At 43.2% G+C, this 16,124-nt stretch overlaps 1 protein-coding gene across 1 annotated transcript in view; it reads right to left on the minus strand.

Annotated features, from left to right (window-relative positions):
* The window catches only part of IL16 (interleukin 16), a 107,797-nt gene that overhangs the window by 71,552 nt on the left and 20,121 nt on the right, over nt 1-16,124 (minus strand). The window contains exon 2 of the mRNA XM_060095361.1: nt 822-1,234. Within this exon, the coding sequence (XP_059951344.1) occupies nt 822-1,133 (312 nt within the window). The 5' untranslated portion in view covers nt 1,134-1,234. The remainder of the gene's footprint in view (nt 1-821; nt 1,235-16,124) is intronic.

A 16,124-nucleotide genomic window follows, 5' to 3' on the forward strand; every position in this document is an offset into this window, starting at 1 on the left:
AGGTGTGGGAAAAGCCCCTCGGGGCTGGCCCATCCCTGAATGAGCTGCACTGGCTCCAAGGTTCAGGGCTGTTTGGACCCTTGAGAAATCCTGCCTTTGGTGGAAGGCTGAGGGCATAGGACCTATAGAGACTAATTCAAGAGTGAAATTCTTTAATCAGCCTGTATCTCACAGTACCCTGCAATTTCCACCTTGCTATAATAACAAAAATTGAGATACAGTCTAACAGAAAAGAAAACCTTCTGAATTTTGGCAAGTCTCCAAACCCTGCTTCGTTTTCCCTCTCCCCTTTCCCTTACGGCTCTGCCTGCCAGCCCTAACTCACACCTGTGCTGGAACTGGCAAGGGGCACCTGGGGAACGTTCTCGGTCAGCATTCAAGTGCAAACTCACTCAGGCTGTACTCCCTGCCCTGATTGACCTTCTGGCTCCTTCTCAGTCCGGGCCCTATAAGTCAGCTTCTATCAGGTTCTCGACTGGATTCTATCTGAGCTGCCTGTGGTGTGCTGGATACTGTCTGTCTGGAGAGGAGCCCTTCCCAGTGTAATTGCACCTGGCATTTTCCAGCAGGGACCCAGGCTCAGCTGACCTGGGGCTGACACAGTATCTCAAAGAATGTCTCAAGCAGGAAGGTTAACTGAGCCTGATTCACTGCCGTGCTCCTTGGCATCATTCCAGTGGGCCCTGCCTTCAACTTCTTCCCCTGTTCCGAATGAGAACTCTGTGCCTCCCTGACTTTGGAATAAAAAGACACGAAGCCTTTCATTCACAGCACCGGAAGGCAACCGCGGGCTCCTCCAGCCCCACAAATCCTGGGCGTACCTTCATGAAGAACATCCTCCTACAGTTCTGGCCTCCATCACTCCCAGCTGCCTGCAGTTGAGCGGCCTCGGAGGACAGCGTGAGATCAGGAACGCTGCCGGGCCCGGCCTCTGACGTGTCTGCCAGCTGCACGGATGAGAGGAAAAGTCCCTCCTTGCCCTGGCCCAGGGAAATCTCAAAAGGATCAGGATATCTCTCATCGGGGCTTGAACCATCGTCACTGGTCTTGGCATTACACAGGATCAGGGACCGGGAGATGGACCAGAATTTTGTGGATTTTCTGCTCTTTCCAGAATGGCTGTGAGGCTCCATCCTGAGGGAGGAAGTAAAGCTGCCCGTCTTCCTTTCCTGATCTCTGGCCCTCGGTGGACGGGTGGCGACCAGACTGGGTTTAGCCACCACTTCATGGGTCCCTGGAGGAAAGAGAAAATGGGAAGAGGCAATGTGACTTGATGTGGACAAGTGGAGAGAGACCTGAGTCCTGGAACTGAGCTGTGAGGGCCGGGTGTGGTGCCCGTGAGACAGGACAGATGGAGAGATCCTCCTTCAGTATCACTGGCCCTTCCAGGGTGCCGGCCACATGGGGTTCGGTGAGCCCAAGTGTTTACCACGCCCTCCACTCCCAGGATCACGGAGGCCAGAGCTTCTCTTATCCAAACCCTCCTTCTGCACACAGGGACACCAAGGCACAGAGAAGGAGGCTCGAATGCAAAGCCGCAAAGAGCATTTGCAGGAGAGGCAGTGATCAGATCCCAGGAAGAATTTTAGAGATCACAGAGACCTGTGCTCTGTGAGATTTTTCAATGTAAAAGCCGTTCTTCAGTCAAAAGTGTACAGGGAACTCCAGACTCTAGAGCAGGTCAGGGCAAAGAGGAAGACTAAGCTGCACCCACCAGTCCCTTTTTGCTACCCCTGGTAACATCTGTATCTTCTCCACAGAAACCTGAGAATTCACAGAGCCCAGGCTGAAGACCACTGATGTCTATGCGCTCAATTCTCAGATGAAGAGCCTAAAAACTAGGAAGGTTGGGAGTCTCACCAAACGCTGACCTGTCAGTGTTGTTTTCAGTGTAAAACAAGGTGAATCAGGGACAGTTCGTGCCAAAGGGTTTAGCACACAACAGGTATCTGGCAAACCTGTGTGTCCTTCCCTGGGACCAAGGTCACACCTGGCCAGTATCGCAGCCAGGCCGAGGGTCTCTGGCTCTGTCACCTATTTCCATGGGATCAAACTCTCACAGGCTGATGGATCAAAGACTGGCTTCACCCATCAGGTCAACAGCATCACTTTCAGCCCAGCCCAGCTCAGCTCCGCTTCACCTTGCGGGGCCTGCCACGAATTCAGTCTCCGTGAGGCAGGTGGTGAAAGGGGCCCTGATGCTGCATCCAAAGAAGTTCTGACTCAAGCCCAAGCCACAAAACAAGCCTGTTGCCAGAATAACAAATTGTGGGATGTTCTTGGCCCACGGGTACTGCTGTTTGTGCACAACTAGTATTGAATAAGAAAAAGCAGAGGCCTTCCAGCATTTCATCAAGTAGGAGCCCTTTCACATTATATAATCCCCCCAAAGAGAACGGCTTTTTAAAAGAAGACAGTGCTTTTCAATACCCAGTTGCACCATTTTATTGTTTTCTGTATTAGCCTTTGAATTTTATCAATTTATCCACCAATCATCTATAGCAGCCAATAGCAATGAATTAAAATGAATGAATGGATAACTATTTGAGAGCCTACTCTATACATCAGGCACTCTTCTTGATGCTTTAGTATAAATTAACTCAATGTTTGTCCATTTCATCAAGCACCCTCTGGCCAATATCCCAAAGTCCTGCACTCTGTGTCCTTCCATCTCGAACACACTAAGTCCCCTACATACAAACCTTCAAGTTGTGAACTTTCAAAGATGCGAACATGTGTTCGCCTGTCCAATCACATAAGTGAGTTCACGTGTCTGGCATACACTGTCACGTGCGTGCATCCTCTACAAGTGGTTGTGCTTTTGTGTACTTTACTGTACAGTACTGTATATAGTACAGTATTTTCTTTTCTTTTCTTTTTTTTGCAGTATGTGGGCCTCTCACTGTTGTGGCCTCTCCTGTTGCGGAGCACAGGCTCCGGACGCGCAGGCTCAGCGGCCATGGCTCACGGGCCCAGCCGCTCCGCGGCGTGTGGGATCTTCCCGGACTGGGGCACGAACCCGTGTCCCCTGCATCGGCAGGCGGACTCTCAACCACTGCGCCACCAGGGAAGCCCCATAGTACAGTATTTTTATCTCAAGCCCAGGATGTCCGGAAGCAAGTGTAAAAGCAGTGGTGATGTAGCTGGTACTACTGTACTTTTCAAGGTACTGTACTGTAAGATTCAAACTGTTTTCTTTCTGTTTTTGTTTGTTTTTTATGTATTCTTTATGGGGAAAGTATGACAAACCTATTACACTACAGTACTAGATAGGCGATTGTGTTATTTGGGTACCTAGGCTAACTTTGTTGGACTTAAAGAACAAATTGGACTTACGACCGCGTTCTCGGAATGGAACTCATTTGTTTGTAGGGGACTTACTGTAATAGCAAAACCCCAAGCACAGATGAATCCAATCCTCCACTAAGTTCCATGGCTGCTTGCAGGTTTCTGAGCCCTGCAGGGGACACTCCCACTCCTGAGCAGATTGGTGCCATGAAACATTCTGGCCAACAACTGTACTGTGTTTCCATGGTTAGGTTGATCATCCATTCTCAATAATGACTATTTCAAGACTTCACTGTCTTCAAAACTAGATTTACCTCTCTCCTCATCATAAACAGGTAATGTCACCTTCTGCTTCATAGAAACACAGAAGTTTTCAGATAGCAATCCCTCCCAAATTTCCACCATCGAATATACAAATCCATTTGCCATCCATACATACCTGTCCATACCCTTCGTAGTGAAACGTTTGCCCTCCTATTGAGGTCAGCCCACCCATCCGTTCTCGGGATCCCACTCAGCTTCTTTAGACTTAACAACAATAAAAATGATAATTGCTAACACTTATTTAGTGCTTATGATGTACTGCTTTGATGTACATCACTACTTTGATGTAGTGCTTATGATGTACTCTAATTGCTTTACCATTTAGTTTTCACAAAATCTACTGTAGGTTCCATCAATACCCTCATTTTACAAAAAAAGATAACTGAGGCACAGTGAGGTTAGGCCACTTCCCCAAGATCACACAGCTAGAACGCAGTGAAAGCAGGAATTCAAACAGGCAGTCTGACTCTGGAGCCTGCATCTTTACCACGGCTCCACACGGCCATTTATTAGCATCTTTCTTTCACCTCATTCTCTCCCTCTGTTCTGTGTTTTATCGTCAGCGTGTAAACATACTCAAATTGTCTGTCTTTTAAAAACTATGTGTTGAATCCCTATCTTCCTCTTGTTACCTGCTTCTCTTTTATCCTCTTCATATCTTTTTTTCCTTTTTCTTTATTATGGTAAGAACACTTAACATGAGATCTATCATCTTAACAGATTTTTAAGTGTACAGCCCAATGCTGTTAGCAACAGGCACAATGTTGACAATGGACCATTCTTCTGTCCTTCCTATCTTCTTGAACAAACGTTTTACACTCTGTTCTTTCTGCTCTCAGTTTCACCTCCTCTTTGAGCCACAGCCCACAGTGTCCGCTTCCTTCCCCGAAAACCACTGAAACTCTTTTTTTTTTTTTTAATCAGTTCTGCATTTTACCAAAGTCATGAACCCAAGTCCAGAGGGCATGGTCTGCTTGCTCGAAACCTGCTTCATTTCTAGAGGATTCATTAACCTAAATATCAATGCTCAGATCTATTGGCTGAAGAATACAGAGAATTCAGGCTTTTAGAGTAGTTATTTTTAAAATCTTTTTCCTTCTTCTCATCACTAGCCTTTACTTCTGGATGTCATCTTTCAAATCCAAATTATAAATGTTCTCCTTCCTGCCACCATTCCCCAGCACCAGCGTTCCTTTGCATTCGGCCACTGCAACATCCCAGAATTTGTAGCTCTCAACACCAGCACCACTGTAGGGATTAGTATATCCAAAGTTCTTTGCATTTTGTTCAGCTTCATGAGGATTCCCCATAGTTCACCTGGGACTCATGGAGAAGGAAGTGTGTGTGTGTGCGTGTGTTGGTCACAGCCAGCACTGGTCCATTAGGTATTTGAAATATTGAAAGACAATCAAAATTTAAAATCTTTCTGGACTTTTGCTGGTGCTATACAGAGGGGATATAAATCCAGAGCTGCTGATGACACCACATGGACAGGGCTGCCCGAGAGTGAAGCCAACACAGAAGGTACAGAGCCCACAGGGGAAGAAAAAGAGAGAAAGGAAGGAGGACAGAGAGAAAGAGTGAGAAGGGCGAGCCTAGACAATGCCACATGAACACCTAGATTCAGCCATGCCTGAAGCCACACTATCTATTCACTTAGACAAACGTATAAAACTTCTTTTTTGCTTAAAAAAATCCTGCTGGCAGGATACAAAATTAGTGCACAGAAATCTCTGGCATTCCTATACACTAATGATGAAAAATCTGTAAATGAAATCAAGAAAACATTCCCATTTACCATTGCAACAAAAAGAATAAAATATCTAGGAATAAACCTACCAAAGGAGACAAAAGACCTGTATGCAGAAAATTATAAGACACTGATGACAGAAATTAAAGATGATACAAATAGATGGAGAGATATACCATGTTCTTGGATTGGAAGATTCAACATTGTGAAAATGACTCCACTACCCAAAACAATCTACAGATTCAATGCAATCCCTATCAAACTACCACTGGCATTTTTCACAGAACTAGAGCAAAAAATTTCACAATTTGTATGGAAACACAAAGGACCCCGAATAGCCAAAGCAATCTTGAGAACAAAAAATGGAGCTGGAGGAATCAGGCTCCCTGACTTCAGACTATACTACAAAGCTACAGTAATCAAGACAGTATGGTACTGGCACAAAAACAGAAATATAGATCAATGGACAGGATAGAAAGCCCAGAGATAAACCCACGCACATATGGTCACCGTATCTTTGATAAAGGAGGCAAGAATATACAATGGAGAAAAGACAGCCTCTTCAATAAGTGGTGCTGGGAAAACTGGACAGGTACATGTAAAAGTATGAGATTAGAACACTCCCTAACACCATACACAAAAATAAACTCAAAATGGATTAAAAATCCAAATGTAAGGCCAGAAACTATCAGACTCTTAGAGGAAAACATAGGCAGAACACTCTATGACATAAATCACAGCAAGATCCTTTTTGACCCAATTCCTAGAGAAATGGAAATAAAAACAAAAATAAACAAATGGGACCTAATGAAACTTAAAAGCTTTTGCACAGCAAAGGAAACCATAAACAAGACCAAAAGACAACCCTCAGAATGGGAGAAAGTATTTGCAAATGAAGCAACTGACAAAGAATTAATCTCCAAAATTTACAAGCAGTTCATGCAGCTCAATAACAAAAAAACAAACAACCCAATCCAAAAATGGCCAGAAGACCTAAATAGACATTTCTCCAAAGAAGATATACAGATTGCCAACAAACACATGAAAGAATGCTCAACATCATTAATCATTAGAGCAATGCAAATCAAAACTACAATGAGATATCATCTCACACTGGTCAGAATGGCCATCATCAAAAAATCTAGAAACAATAAATACTGGAGAGGGTGTGGAGAAAAGGGAACACTCTTGCACTGCTGGTGGGAATGCAAATTGATACAGCCACTATGGAAAACAGTATGGAAGTTCCTTAAAAAACTACAAATTGAACTACCATACAACCCAGCAATCCCACTATTGGGCATATACCCAATATGAGAAAACCATAATTCAAAGAGTTATGTACCAAAATGTTCACTGCAGCTCTATTTACAATAGCCAGGAGATGGAAGCAACCTAAGTGTCCATCATTGGATGAATGAATAAAGAAGATGTGGCACGTATATACAATGGAATATTACTCAGCCATAAAAAGAAACGAAATTGAGTTATTTGTAGTGAGGTGGATGGACCTAGAGTCTGTCATACAGAGTGAAGTAAATCAGAAAGAGAAAAACAAATACTGTATGCTAACACATATATATGTAATCTAAGAAAAAATTAAAAATGTCATGAAGAACCTAGGGGTAAGACGGGAATAAAGACACAGACCTACTAGACAATGGACTTGAGGATATGGGGAGGGGGAAGGGTAAGCTGTGACAAAGTGAGAGAGCGGCATGGACATATATACACTACCAACGTAAAATAGATAGCTAGTGGGAAGCAGCCACATAGCACAGGGAGATCAGCTCGGTGCTTTGTGATCACCTAGAGGGGTGGGATAGGGAGGGTGGGAGGGAGGGAGATGCAAGAGGGAAGAGATATGGGAACATATGTATATGTATAACTGATTCACTTTGTTATAAAGCAGAAACTAACACACCATTGTAAAGCAATTATACTCCAATAAAGATGTTTAAAAAAAAAATCCTGCTGGCACAGTTGTTCTTCTCTCTGATGCCACTGGCATAAGTTACAGAAAACAGTGACATTCAAGGGCCAAGGGGTTTTTTGAAACTGTCTTTTATCCCATCCCAAGCCTAGGAGAGGTGCCAGTCACCCCCAGTCAAGGCCCAAATTCTTTTCCCCTTCAGTTCCTGGCTCTGGTATAAAGGCCTGTTGCCTTCTTTTTTCACCAAGCATTGCTACCGTCTGCATGGATTCTTAGACTGCAAACCCAATTCGTCTCTCCCCCATGTCCTCTCCTAACCCACAATATCTGTCCCAGCAAAGGCGAGCTCACTCACTGGGCATTTTCCAGGGCACAAACATATGGGGGCCTTCTGGACCAGGTACAAGGCTGTGTGCTTCACTCAGTGGTGGAAAAGTTGGCTGCGTGTGGGATTTAGGAGAGCAGAGGGATAATAGTCCTTGGTGGAAACTGGGCTAATCCCAGGGGACCATTGCAGGAGTGTCTGATGAGGACTGTCAGTTTTTTAAAATAAGCTTTTCCAGAGAGAACCGCAACGTCTGCGGCCTTGGCTGTCGTGTGGGATGGCAGAAGCCGCGGGATGGGCAATGCACAGGGGATGAGGGGTTAACCCTTCGGTCCAGAGCAAAGAGGGTTTTCAAAATGAGCCTTGTTATTATGGAAAATGTAAAAAAGAAAGGGAACGATTGCAAAAGGATTGTAGAGGAGAAGCCAGGATTGGACTTCTGTGGGAGACTGTGTTGCCTCTAGGCCTGGCATAGAGAGAGAGAAAGAGAGAGGAGAGAGGAGAGAGAGAGAGAGAGAGAGAGAGAGAGAGAGAGGGAGAGAGAGAGAGGGACAATAATTGAAAACACAGCACCGCGTTCAGCTTAGCTTTGGTAATTGTTCTCAGGACATTGGAACCAGCTCTTGGTCCCTAATGGAACCAAATGTCAGCAGAGCTGGGGGCAGGGCGGGCAAGCCCGTGCCATTCCCTGATTCCAGCCATCTTCAAAAGGTCAGAGCTAATAAGCTCTCTCTGATTTTACCCTGGGCTTCAGGAGCATTTGCCAAACTCTTGTCAGATGTGCTCTGCCCACCGTGGGTCCTCCATGAGACTGTCTCGTGGGTCTCTTCCAGAGGCTTCCCAGGGACACACAGCTGAGGTTTCCAACATGGCTAAGCTAAAAGGACCAGCTGCTTCCCCTTCCCAGCAGAAAAATCCAAAGGATCCACTTCACCCAGGACCCAGCTCCCTTGGGAGGGGCCTTTCCCCCACAAACCATGAGAGCATTCTCTTTAGTTAGAGCTTCCACAGAATGCTCGGGCCAGAAGGGGTCTCCCTATCACACATATGAGGAGATTGTGTGGTCAAAAGGGATACGAACCAATTCACCATCACAGTTCACAATGTATGTTTAGGCCCACCTTGGCTTAGCAGTCATCTGTACAGAAAATGCAGAGCCAAAAGCATAAAGCTTTTTTGCAAAGAAATGGATGGTTCTTCCTTTCAAGGGTCCTGAAAAACTTCCAGACTGGAGGCGAGGGAGAAGGATCAGTAAAGTCCTTCCTTCTCTCCTTCTTTCTTTTCTTCTTTCCTTCCTTCGTTTTCATTTGTTCCCTCGGAAAGCACTTGTTGAGAAAAACTGTTATGTGCCTGTTAGCTTTTGGACAAAACTAACCCACTGGAGGAAAGGTACTTCCATCTGGTTAGAATTCACTCACTTGACTGGAGAACTCTGAGATGGTAAATAACCATATAGAGAAAGGGGAACCAGTTGATCAAATGTGTTTCAAATTTCTGAATTCTCCAACAGTGTTCTATATCAAAGGCAATTTTTAAAGTTTGGTTACTCTTGCCCAGGGGGTATTTTTTGTCTTCAGCTAAAGAGTGACTCAGAGATAAGAAATGAAGGGAGGAAATTTATGGCTCCTTTCTTTCTAAAAGAGTATCTTTAATAGGATTTCATGGGACATGCGGCTGGGACTGGTGGTGTGTATGTCTGTATACATTGGTCACAGGACAAGACAAATGGCACAGCACCTCATAGCCTCTTTCCCAGCTGGTAAAGTGAGAAGGTGGTGTTGAAGTTAGTTTTATACCCTTGGTCTTTCTTCCTCTGCACTGACCATATCTCACTATTTTTTGTCTGCAGACCTTTGACAGGGCTTAGCACAGAGTAGGGGCATTTGCATGTCCAGTGAAGGAAGGAGGGAAAGAAGGAAGGAAGGAAGGAAGGGATGGTGGATGAACATCTCAAAAGTTCCTTTGCCTTCAGTTGGCCTTTCCCACACCAATACAAGGTGAAATGATCCCAGGTGTGATGGTAAATTTCATATGTCAACTCCACTGGGCTAAGGGTTTTCAGTATTTCTGGCTGTGTCTGTCAGGGTTTTCCAGGAGAGATTAGCATTTGAACCAGTAGACTGAATAAAGAAGATCTGCCCACATCCAACGGGGTGGGCATCATCCAATCTTTTGAGGGTCTGACTAGAAGAAGAAGGTGCAGGAAGAGCAAAATCACTCTCTCTGCTGGAACGGGGACAGCCATCTTCTCCTGCTCTTGGATATCGGTGGTCCAAGTTCTTGGGCCTTTGGACTCAAACCAGGACTTATACCACTGGCTCCCCTTGTTCTCAGGCCTTTGGGTTCGGACTGGACTACACTACCCACTTTCCTGGGCCCCCAGCTTGCAGACAGCAGATCTTAGGACTTCTCAGCCTACGTATGCACATGAGCCAATCTCTCATAGTAAATCTCCTTCCTTATATCTATCTGTTATCTATCTATCCAACCATGTATCTATCTACCTCCTATTGGTCTGCTTCTCTGCAGAACTATGACTAAACACCGGGGAAAACATCCCCTCTAGTACCACAGAAGGAAGGATTCCAAGTAACCGACTGACATCAGAGGGATAAGGAGTCATAGTGGGTTGCACCTGAGAGTAGATGACAAGTCAGAGCCAGTGGAAAGACATTCTGGAATCTGCTCCTTGGGAAAATCCTAAAGGCGTGTGTAAAATCCTAAGAGGAGGCCCTCACAGGGGCCTCTGCACTTTCAGCATCCTGGAAAGTGATCAAATCCATCAACGTGCAGGCACATGTCAGAGCACCAGGATGCCCCCCAAAAACCCAGGCCTCTGAGACAAAGGATGAAGATGGACAGGACTATTCCCCCTCAGCATGCATTCCCTCCAAGATGGAAAAGGCCGAAAATATAATTAACCTCAAAAAGAACCTAGACAAATTCAAGAAAGGCACATCCACCCACCACTGTTCTGGAGGGACTGGCTAAGACGGATTCTTCACTAAATCCCAGTGCTCGGAAGAGGGCTTCACATATAGGAGACACTCAATAAATGTCGTTGCTTACAGATGGCCAACAGGCACATGAAAAGATGCTCAACATCGCTAATTATTAGAGAAATGCAAATCAAAACTACAGTGAGGTACCACTTCACACTAGTGAGAATGGCCATCATTAAAAAGTCTACAAATAGGGCTTCCCTGGTGGCACAGTGGTTGAGAATCTGCCTGCTAATGCAGGGGACACGGGTTCGAGCCCTGGTCTGGGAGGATCCCACGTGCCACGGAGCAACTAGGCCCGTGAGCCACAACTACTGAGCCTGAGCGTCTGGAGCCTGTGCTCTGCAACAAGAGAGGACGCGATAGTGAGAGGCCCGCGCACTGCGATGAAGAGTGGCCCCCACTTGCCACAACTAGAGAAAGCCCTTGTAGAGAAACGAAGACCCAACACAGCAAAAATTAATTAATTAATTAATTTTTTTTAAAAGTCTACAAATAACAAATGCTGGAGAGGGTGTGGAGAAAATGTTACCCTCCTACACTGTTGGTGGGAATGTAAGTTGGTGCAGCCACTATGGAAAACACTATGGAGGTACGTCAGAAAACTAAAAATAGAATTACCATATGATCCAGCAATCCCACTCCTGGGAATACACCAGGACAAAACTATAATTCAAAAAGACACATGCATTCCTATGTTCATAGCAGCACTGTTCACAATAGCAAAAACATGTAAACAACCTAAATGTCCATCAACAGATGAATGGATAAAGAAGATGTGGTACATATATACAATGGAATACTACTCAGCCATAAAAAAGAATGAAATAATGCCATTTGCAGCAACATGGATGCAACTAAAGATTATCATACTAAGTGAAGTAAGTCAGAAAGAGAAAGACAAATATCATATGATATCACTTATATGTGGGATCTAAACTATGGCACAAATTAACCTATCTACAAAACAGAAACAGACTCACAGACATAGAGAACAGACTTGTGGTTGTCAAGGTTGTGGGGGAGGGAAAGGGATGGACTGGGAGTTTGTGGTTGGTAGATGTAAACTATTACATTTAGAATGAATAAACAGCAAGGTCCTAATTTATAGCACAGGGAACTATATTCAACATCCTGTGATAAACCATAATGGAAAAGAATATTAAAAAAAGAATGTCTGTATGTGTATAATTGAGTCACTTTGCTGTACAGCAGAGATTGGCACAGCTTTGGAAATCAACTACACTTCAATTAAAAAAAACACCATATGTTATCTACCTATAAATAAAATGTTTGCAAAAAAAGGTTAAAAAAATGTTGTTACCACGAAATAAGCAGTCAGCTGACCAGAGCTACCCCAAGGATGCTTGCAATTGGGAGGAGTGACAAGCAGGTACGCAAATGTCCTGGCCAAGGTCTTAGACTCTGGAAGTGGCCTTAGTTTGTATGCCAGGTCTGCCCCTTACCTGTGCAACTTCAAGCCAAGTATTGAACTCTCTTATGACTTGCTGATCACCCATAAATTGGCCATGACAATGCTAACCACTGTGGGAACGAAAGCAGATAGTTCTGAAAAGGACTCAGCTGAGTGCCTGACACATAGATGGACTACAAAAGAAAGAGAAAAAAGTAAAATACTAGGAACAATCTAAATGTACATCAATGAGAGATTTTATTAAATATATTATAGAACATTCACACAATGGAATATTATGTGACCAATATCAAGAATAAGGGCTTCCCTGGTGGCGCAGTTGTTGAGAGTCTGCCTGCCGATGCAGGGGACACGGGTTCGTGCCCCGGTCTGGGAAGATCCCACATGCTGCGGAGCGGCTGGGCCCGTGAGCCATGGCCGTTGAGCCTGCGTGTCCGGAGCCTGTGCTCCGCAATGAGAGAGGCCACAGCAGTGAGAGGCCCACGTACCGCAAAAAAAAAAAAAAAAAAAAAGAAAAAAAAGAAAAGAAAAGGCCTATCGTCCCACTTTGGGCTGTCTTAGGTTATTATAAAAGGAATTGGGGGGAATTCCCTGGAGGTCCAGTGGTTAGGACTCTGCGTTTTCACTGCCGAGGGCCCGGGTCTGAAATGGTTTACTAGTTTAAAATATATCCAGTAAAAGTTTGAAATAGTTTTCCATAAAATCTTTTGGTCCTGGCATCACTTTTGAAACTTTCCATTGTTTCCTTAGTTATTGGTCTATTCAATTTTTCAAAAATCTTTTCCTTTGTCAATTTTGATCACTTACCTTGTTCATAAAATGACCCTTTCATCAAGATTTTCAAATTTATTAGTATAGAGTTGTCCATTACATATTCACAATTTAAATTTTTTTCTCTGAAACTATTATATACATATGCTTTGTCTCTCGTGGCCAGTGTTGTACATTTCAGTTGGTCCTCCGGTCCTCCTTCCTCTCTGCTTTGATTTACCTGATTGAAGAGAGCTATTCTATTGGCCCTCTCAAAGGACTCATTCTTAGAATTAGTAAAAACATCTACTCTTTTCAGTTTGCTTTCCAACGTATTTATTTCAGCTTAAGTTTTATTCCTTTTTCCTTCCTCTTTTTCTGATATTTGTTTTATTCTTTTCTCCATCTTCTAGAGTTTAATATTTAGTTCCCCCAAATCCATTCTTTCTATTTTAACAGCATATCATGCAGTGATTACCTGGTCTGGCATGGAGCCCAACTAGGTCTTAGTTTAAATCCCAGTCCAATAAGTGTCCGAACAGGAAAATCTACTTAACTTTTCTGTGACTCCAGTTTTGTTATCTGCAAAATGGGGATGATTGTAGGAGCCGCCTCACAGCAACTTTGTGATAGATAATGAATTGAAATACTGGATGTCAATCCCTTAGCACAGTTTGTTGGCTAGTTATTATAGCCACCATTGTCATAATCACCATTATTATAAAAAGCTAGAAACTTTCTTCTGAATATCCCTTTGGCCACAACCCATGAATTTTGAAACATGATGCTCTAATTGTTGTTATTTTATTTTATTATTATTTTTTTTAATTTTTTTTTTCTTTTTGCGGTACGCGGGCCTCTCACTGTTGTGGCCTCTCTCATTGCGGAGCACAGGCTCTGGACGCACAGGCCCAGCGGCCATGGCTCACGGGCCCAGCCGCTCCGCGGCATATGGGATCCTCCCAGACCGGGGCACGAACCCGTATCCCCTGCATCGGCAGGCGAACTCTCAAACCACTGCGCCACCAGGGAGGCCCTGTTGTTATTTTAGAAATGGCCTGTAATTGCAGCTTTGATTTCCAATTTAAACTCAGTTTTTTAGAAGACTGCTATTGCTATTGTTAATTTCTTTTGGTTAAATTTCCAAGATTTAGCCTTCTTGTTCTTGTAATTTTTTTACTAGAAAATTCCAATTTCATTGCATCATGGCCACAGGATGTGCCCTGGACATTTTTTATTTGTTGGAATTTATTGAGGTTTATTTTGTAAGCCAGTATGTGATGTAACTAAATGTTTTTAATGTTCAGTGCACATTTGAAAAGAATGGTTTTCCTCTGTTTGGAGTTTCAAATATTTATATACTCAAATGTGATATTAAAATATGTGTATATATTCAATATTATAAGTCATCAACTATTTATATTTTTGTCTAATTAATCTGAAAAAGCTTAGAGTTGTGTGCATTGAAATCTGGTACCATAGTTGTAATATATTTCAAAAAATTTTTATTTTACATATTTCAATGCCTTTCTTAGGTGCATAAAGTTCTCTGATTTTCATATCTCCACTGTGTGCTTTTATCATTTTGTAAAAAGTACTTCTTGGTCTATTTAACAGTTGCCTCGGTTTTTATTTTGTCTGACAGAATTAACATTGCTACCCCACTTTCTTTTAATCTGCATTTGCATGGTTTTTGCCCATCACTTTATTTTTAACTTCACGTGATTTAGTTTTAAACATGTCTCTTACAAGTGGGATATAATAGGAGTGGGAGGGAGAGTTTGTTTCTTTGGGTTTTTTTAATTTCCCTTTTTTAAGCTGAATCTGGAAGACTTCATATTTTAATATATAACCTTATATCTTATACTATAGTTTGTATATCTTATACACATTTAATATACAACCTTATATCATATCTTAATTGAGACGTCTTCCTCCTGATGTGCTTTGTTTTGTTCTCTTTATGTAGCTTCTTACTGCCTCCTTTTCTTGATTTCCAGGCAAGCCATTCACTCCTTCTTGTCCTTAATGAATTAGAGGTTTCACGTTGTATTTTTATATTATGGATGGCTCCATAAAGAATTGTTGAAAGTGATGTTTGAGTGTAGATGTTTCCTCTTCATCCTTTCCAAGAAAGACACTGTACCTGATGCCTCTCCCTACAGGTGCTGGGAATCCTTCTCACTTCCTCCTGATTCCAACCTCTCAGTTCAGAGCAAATGGTTGTTTGGGGGACATTATATATTATCTCTTTAAAAATTATTTTTATCATTTACTTCAAAATCCTGTTGAGAACCGTCACTGATTGAGATTTAACTTAGAGTTAGCCTCCTTTTGTGGCCCAAATATCTGCTCTTCCATCAGCAGGGTCTGCCCCGACCACCCTCTTCAGATCTCACTCTGCTCCTTTCCTGAACTCTGTCCACTGCACAAGTAAGCCCTTTAGCCTCCTGAGCAGCCCTGGATTTCTCTAACCTGCCGGCCAAGGCGCAGGTGCTTCCCAATGCCTCACCTGCTCTCTATAACCCTAGGTGACACTAAATTTTCATCACTCTTCAGATCCCATTTTAAGATAACACTTCTTTGAATTAAAACCACACCCTTATCCAGACCTAAGGCTGTCCCAGGTGCCCTTCTGTGTGCAAAGTGGCAATATCATAAATTGGTAATAAATTTGTATACATCACTGAATTACAATCTAGAAAAGAAAAAAAGATCAAAACAAAAAAAGCAAATTTAAAAAAAACAAACTGAAAATATGACCTACTTGCTAAGAGACCTGGATTGAGAAAGATGCTCAAGACATACCCCTGGATAAACAACAAAGATCCCTTCCTGGGGAAGGAACTGCAGGGGTGTTAAACTGATATCCAATGATGTCTAAGTCGAACTGAGAGGAGATTCAAAGAAAAACAAAATAACAGCTACAAATCATCATAGAGTCTTTGGCCTAAAAGAACTGTTGGACTTTGTGGTCCAACTGCTGCCATTGTGTGTGCACACACGTGTGTGTGTGTGTGTACGATTGTTTGGGGTTTCGGTTTTAGTAAGAGATTATGTATCATCTCTTTTAATATTATTTTCTATTTCTCTCAACACACAACACGCACGCATGCACACACACACACACACACACTTTTACTGTTTGCTTTTGACAAAGAGCTCAGTGCAGGGGAAGTGTGTGCCCAGACATTGCTTAGTCAAGGCCATGGGTCTCCTCCCTCTGTCAGCAGCTGCCCCAGGTGCTCGGACCACTGCAGTGTGGCTGGAATTGACTCTGAACACCCTTGGAGGATGAGAAGAGGGACGGCATGTGA

Source organism: Mesoplodon densirostris, chromosome 4 (genome assembly GCF_025265405.1).
Source record: "Mesoplodon densirostris isolate mMesDen1 chromosome 4, mMesDen1 primary haplotype, whole genome shotgun sequence".
Classification (NCBI taxonomy): domain Eukaryota; kingdom Metazoa; phylum Chordata; class Mammalia; order Artiodactyla; family Ziphiidae; genus Mesoplodon; species Mesoplodon densirostris.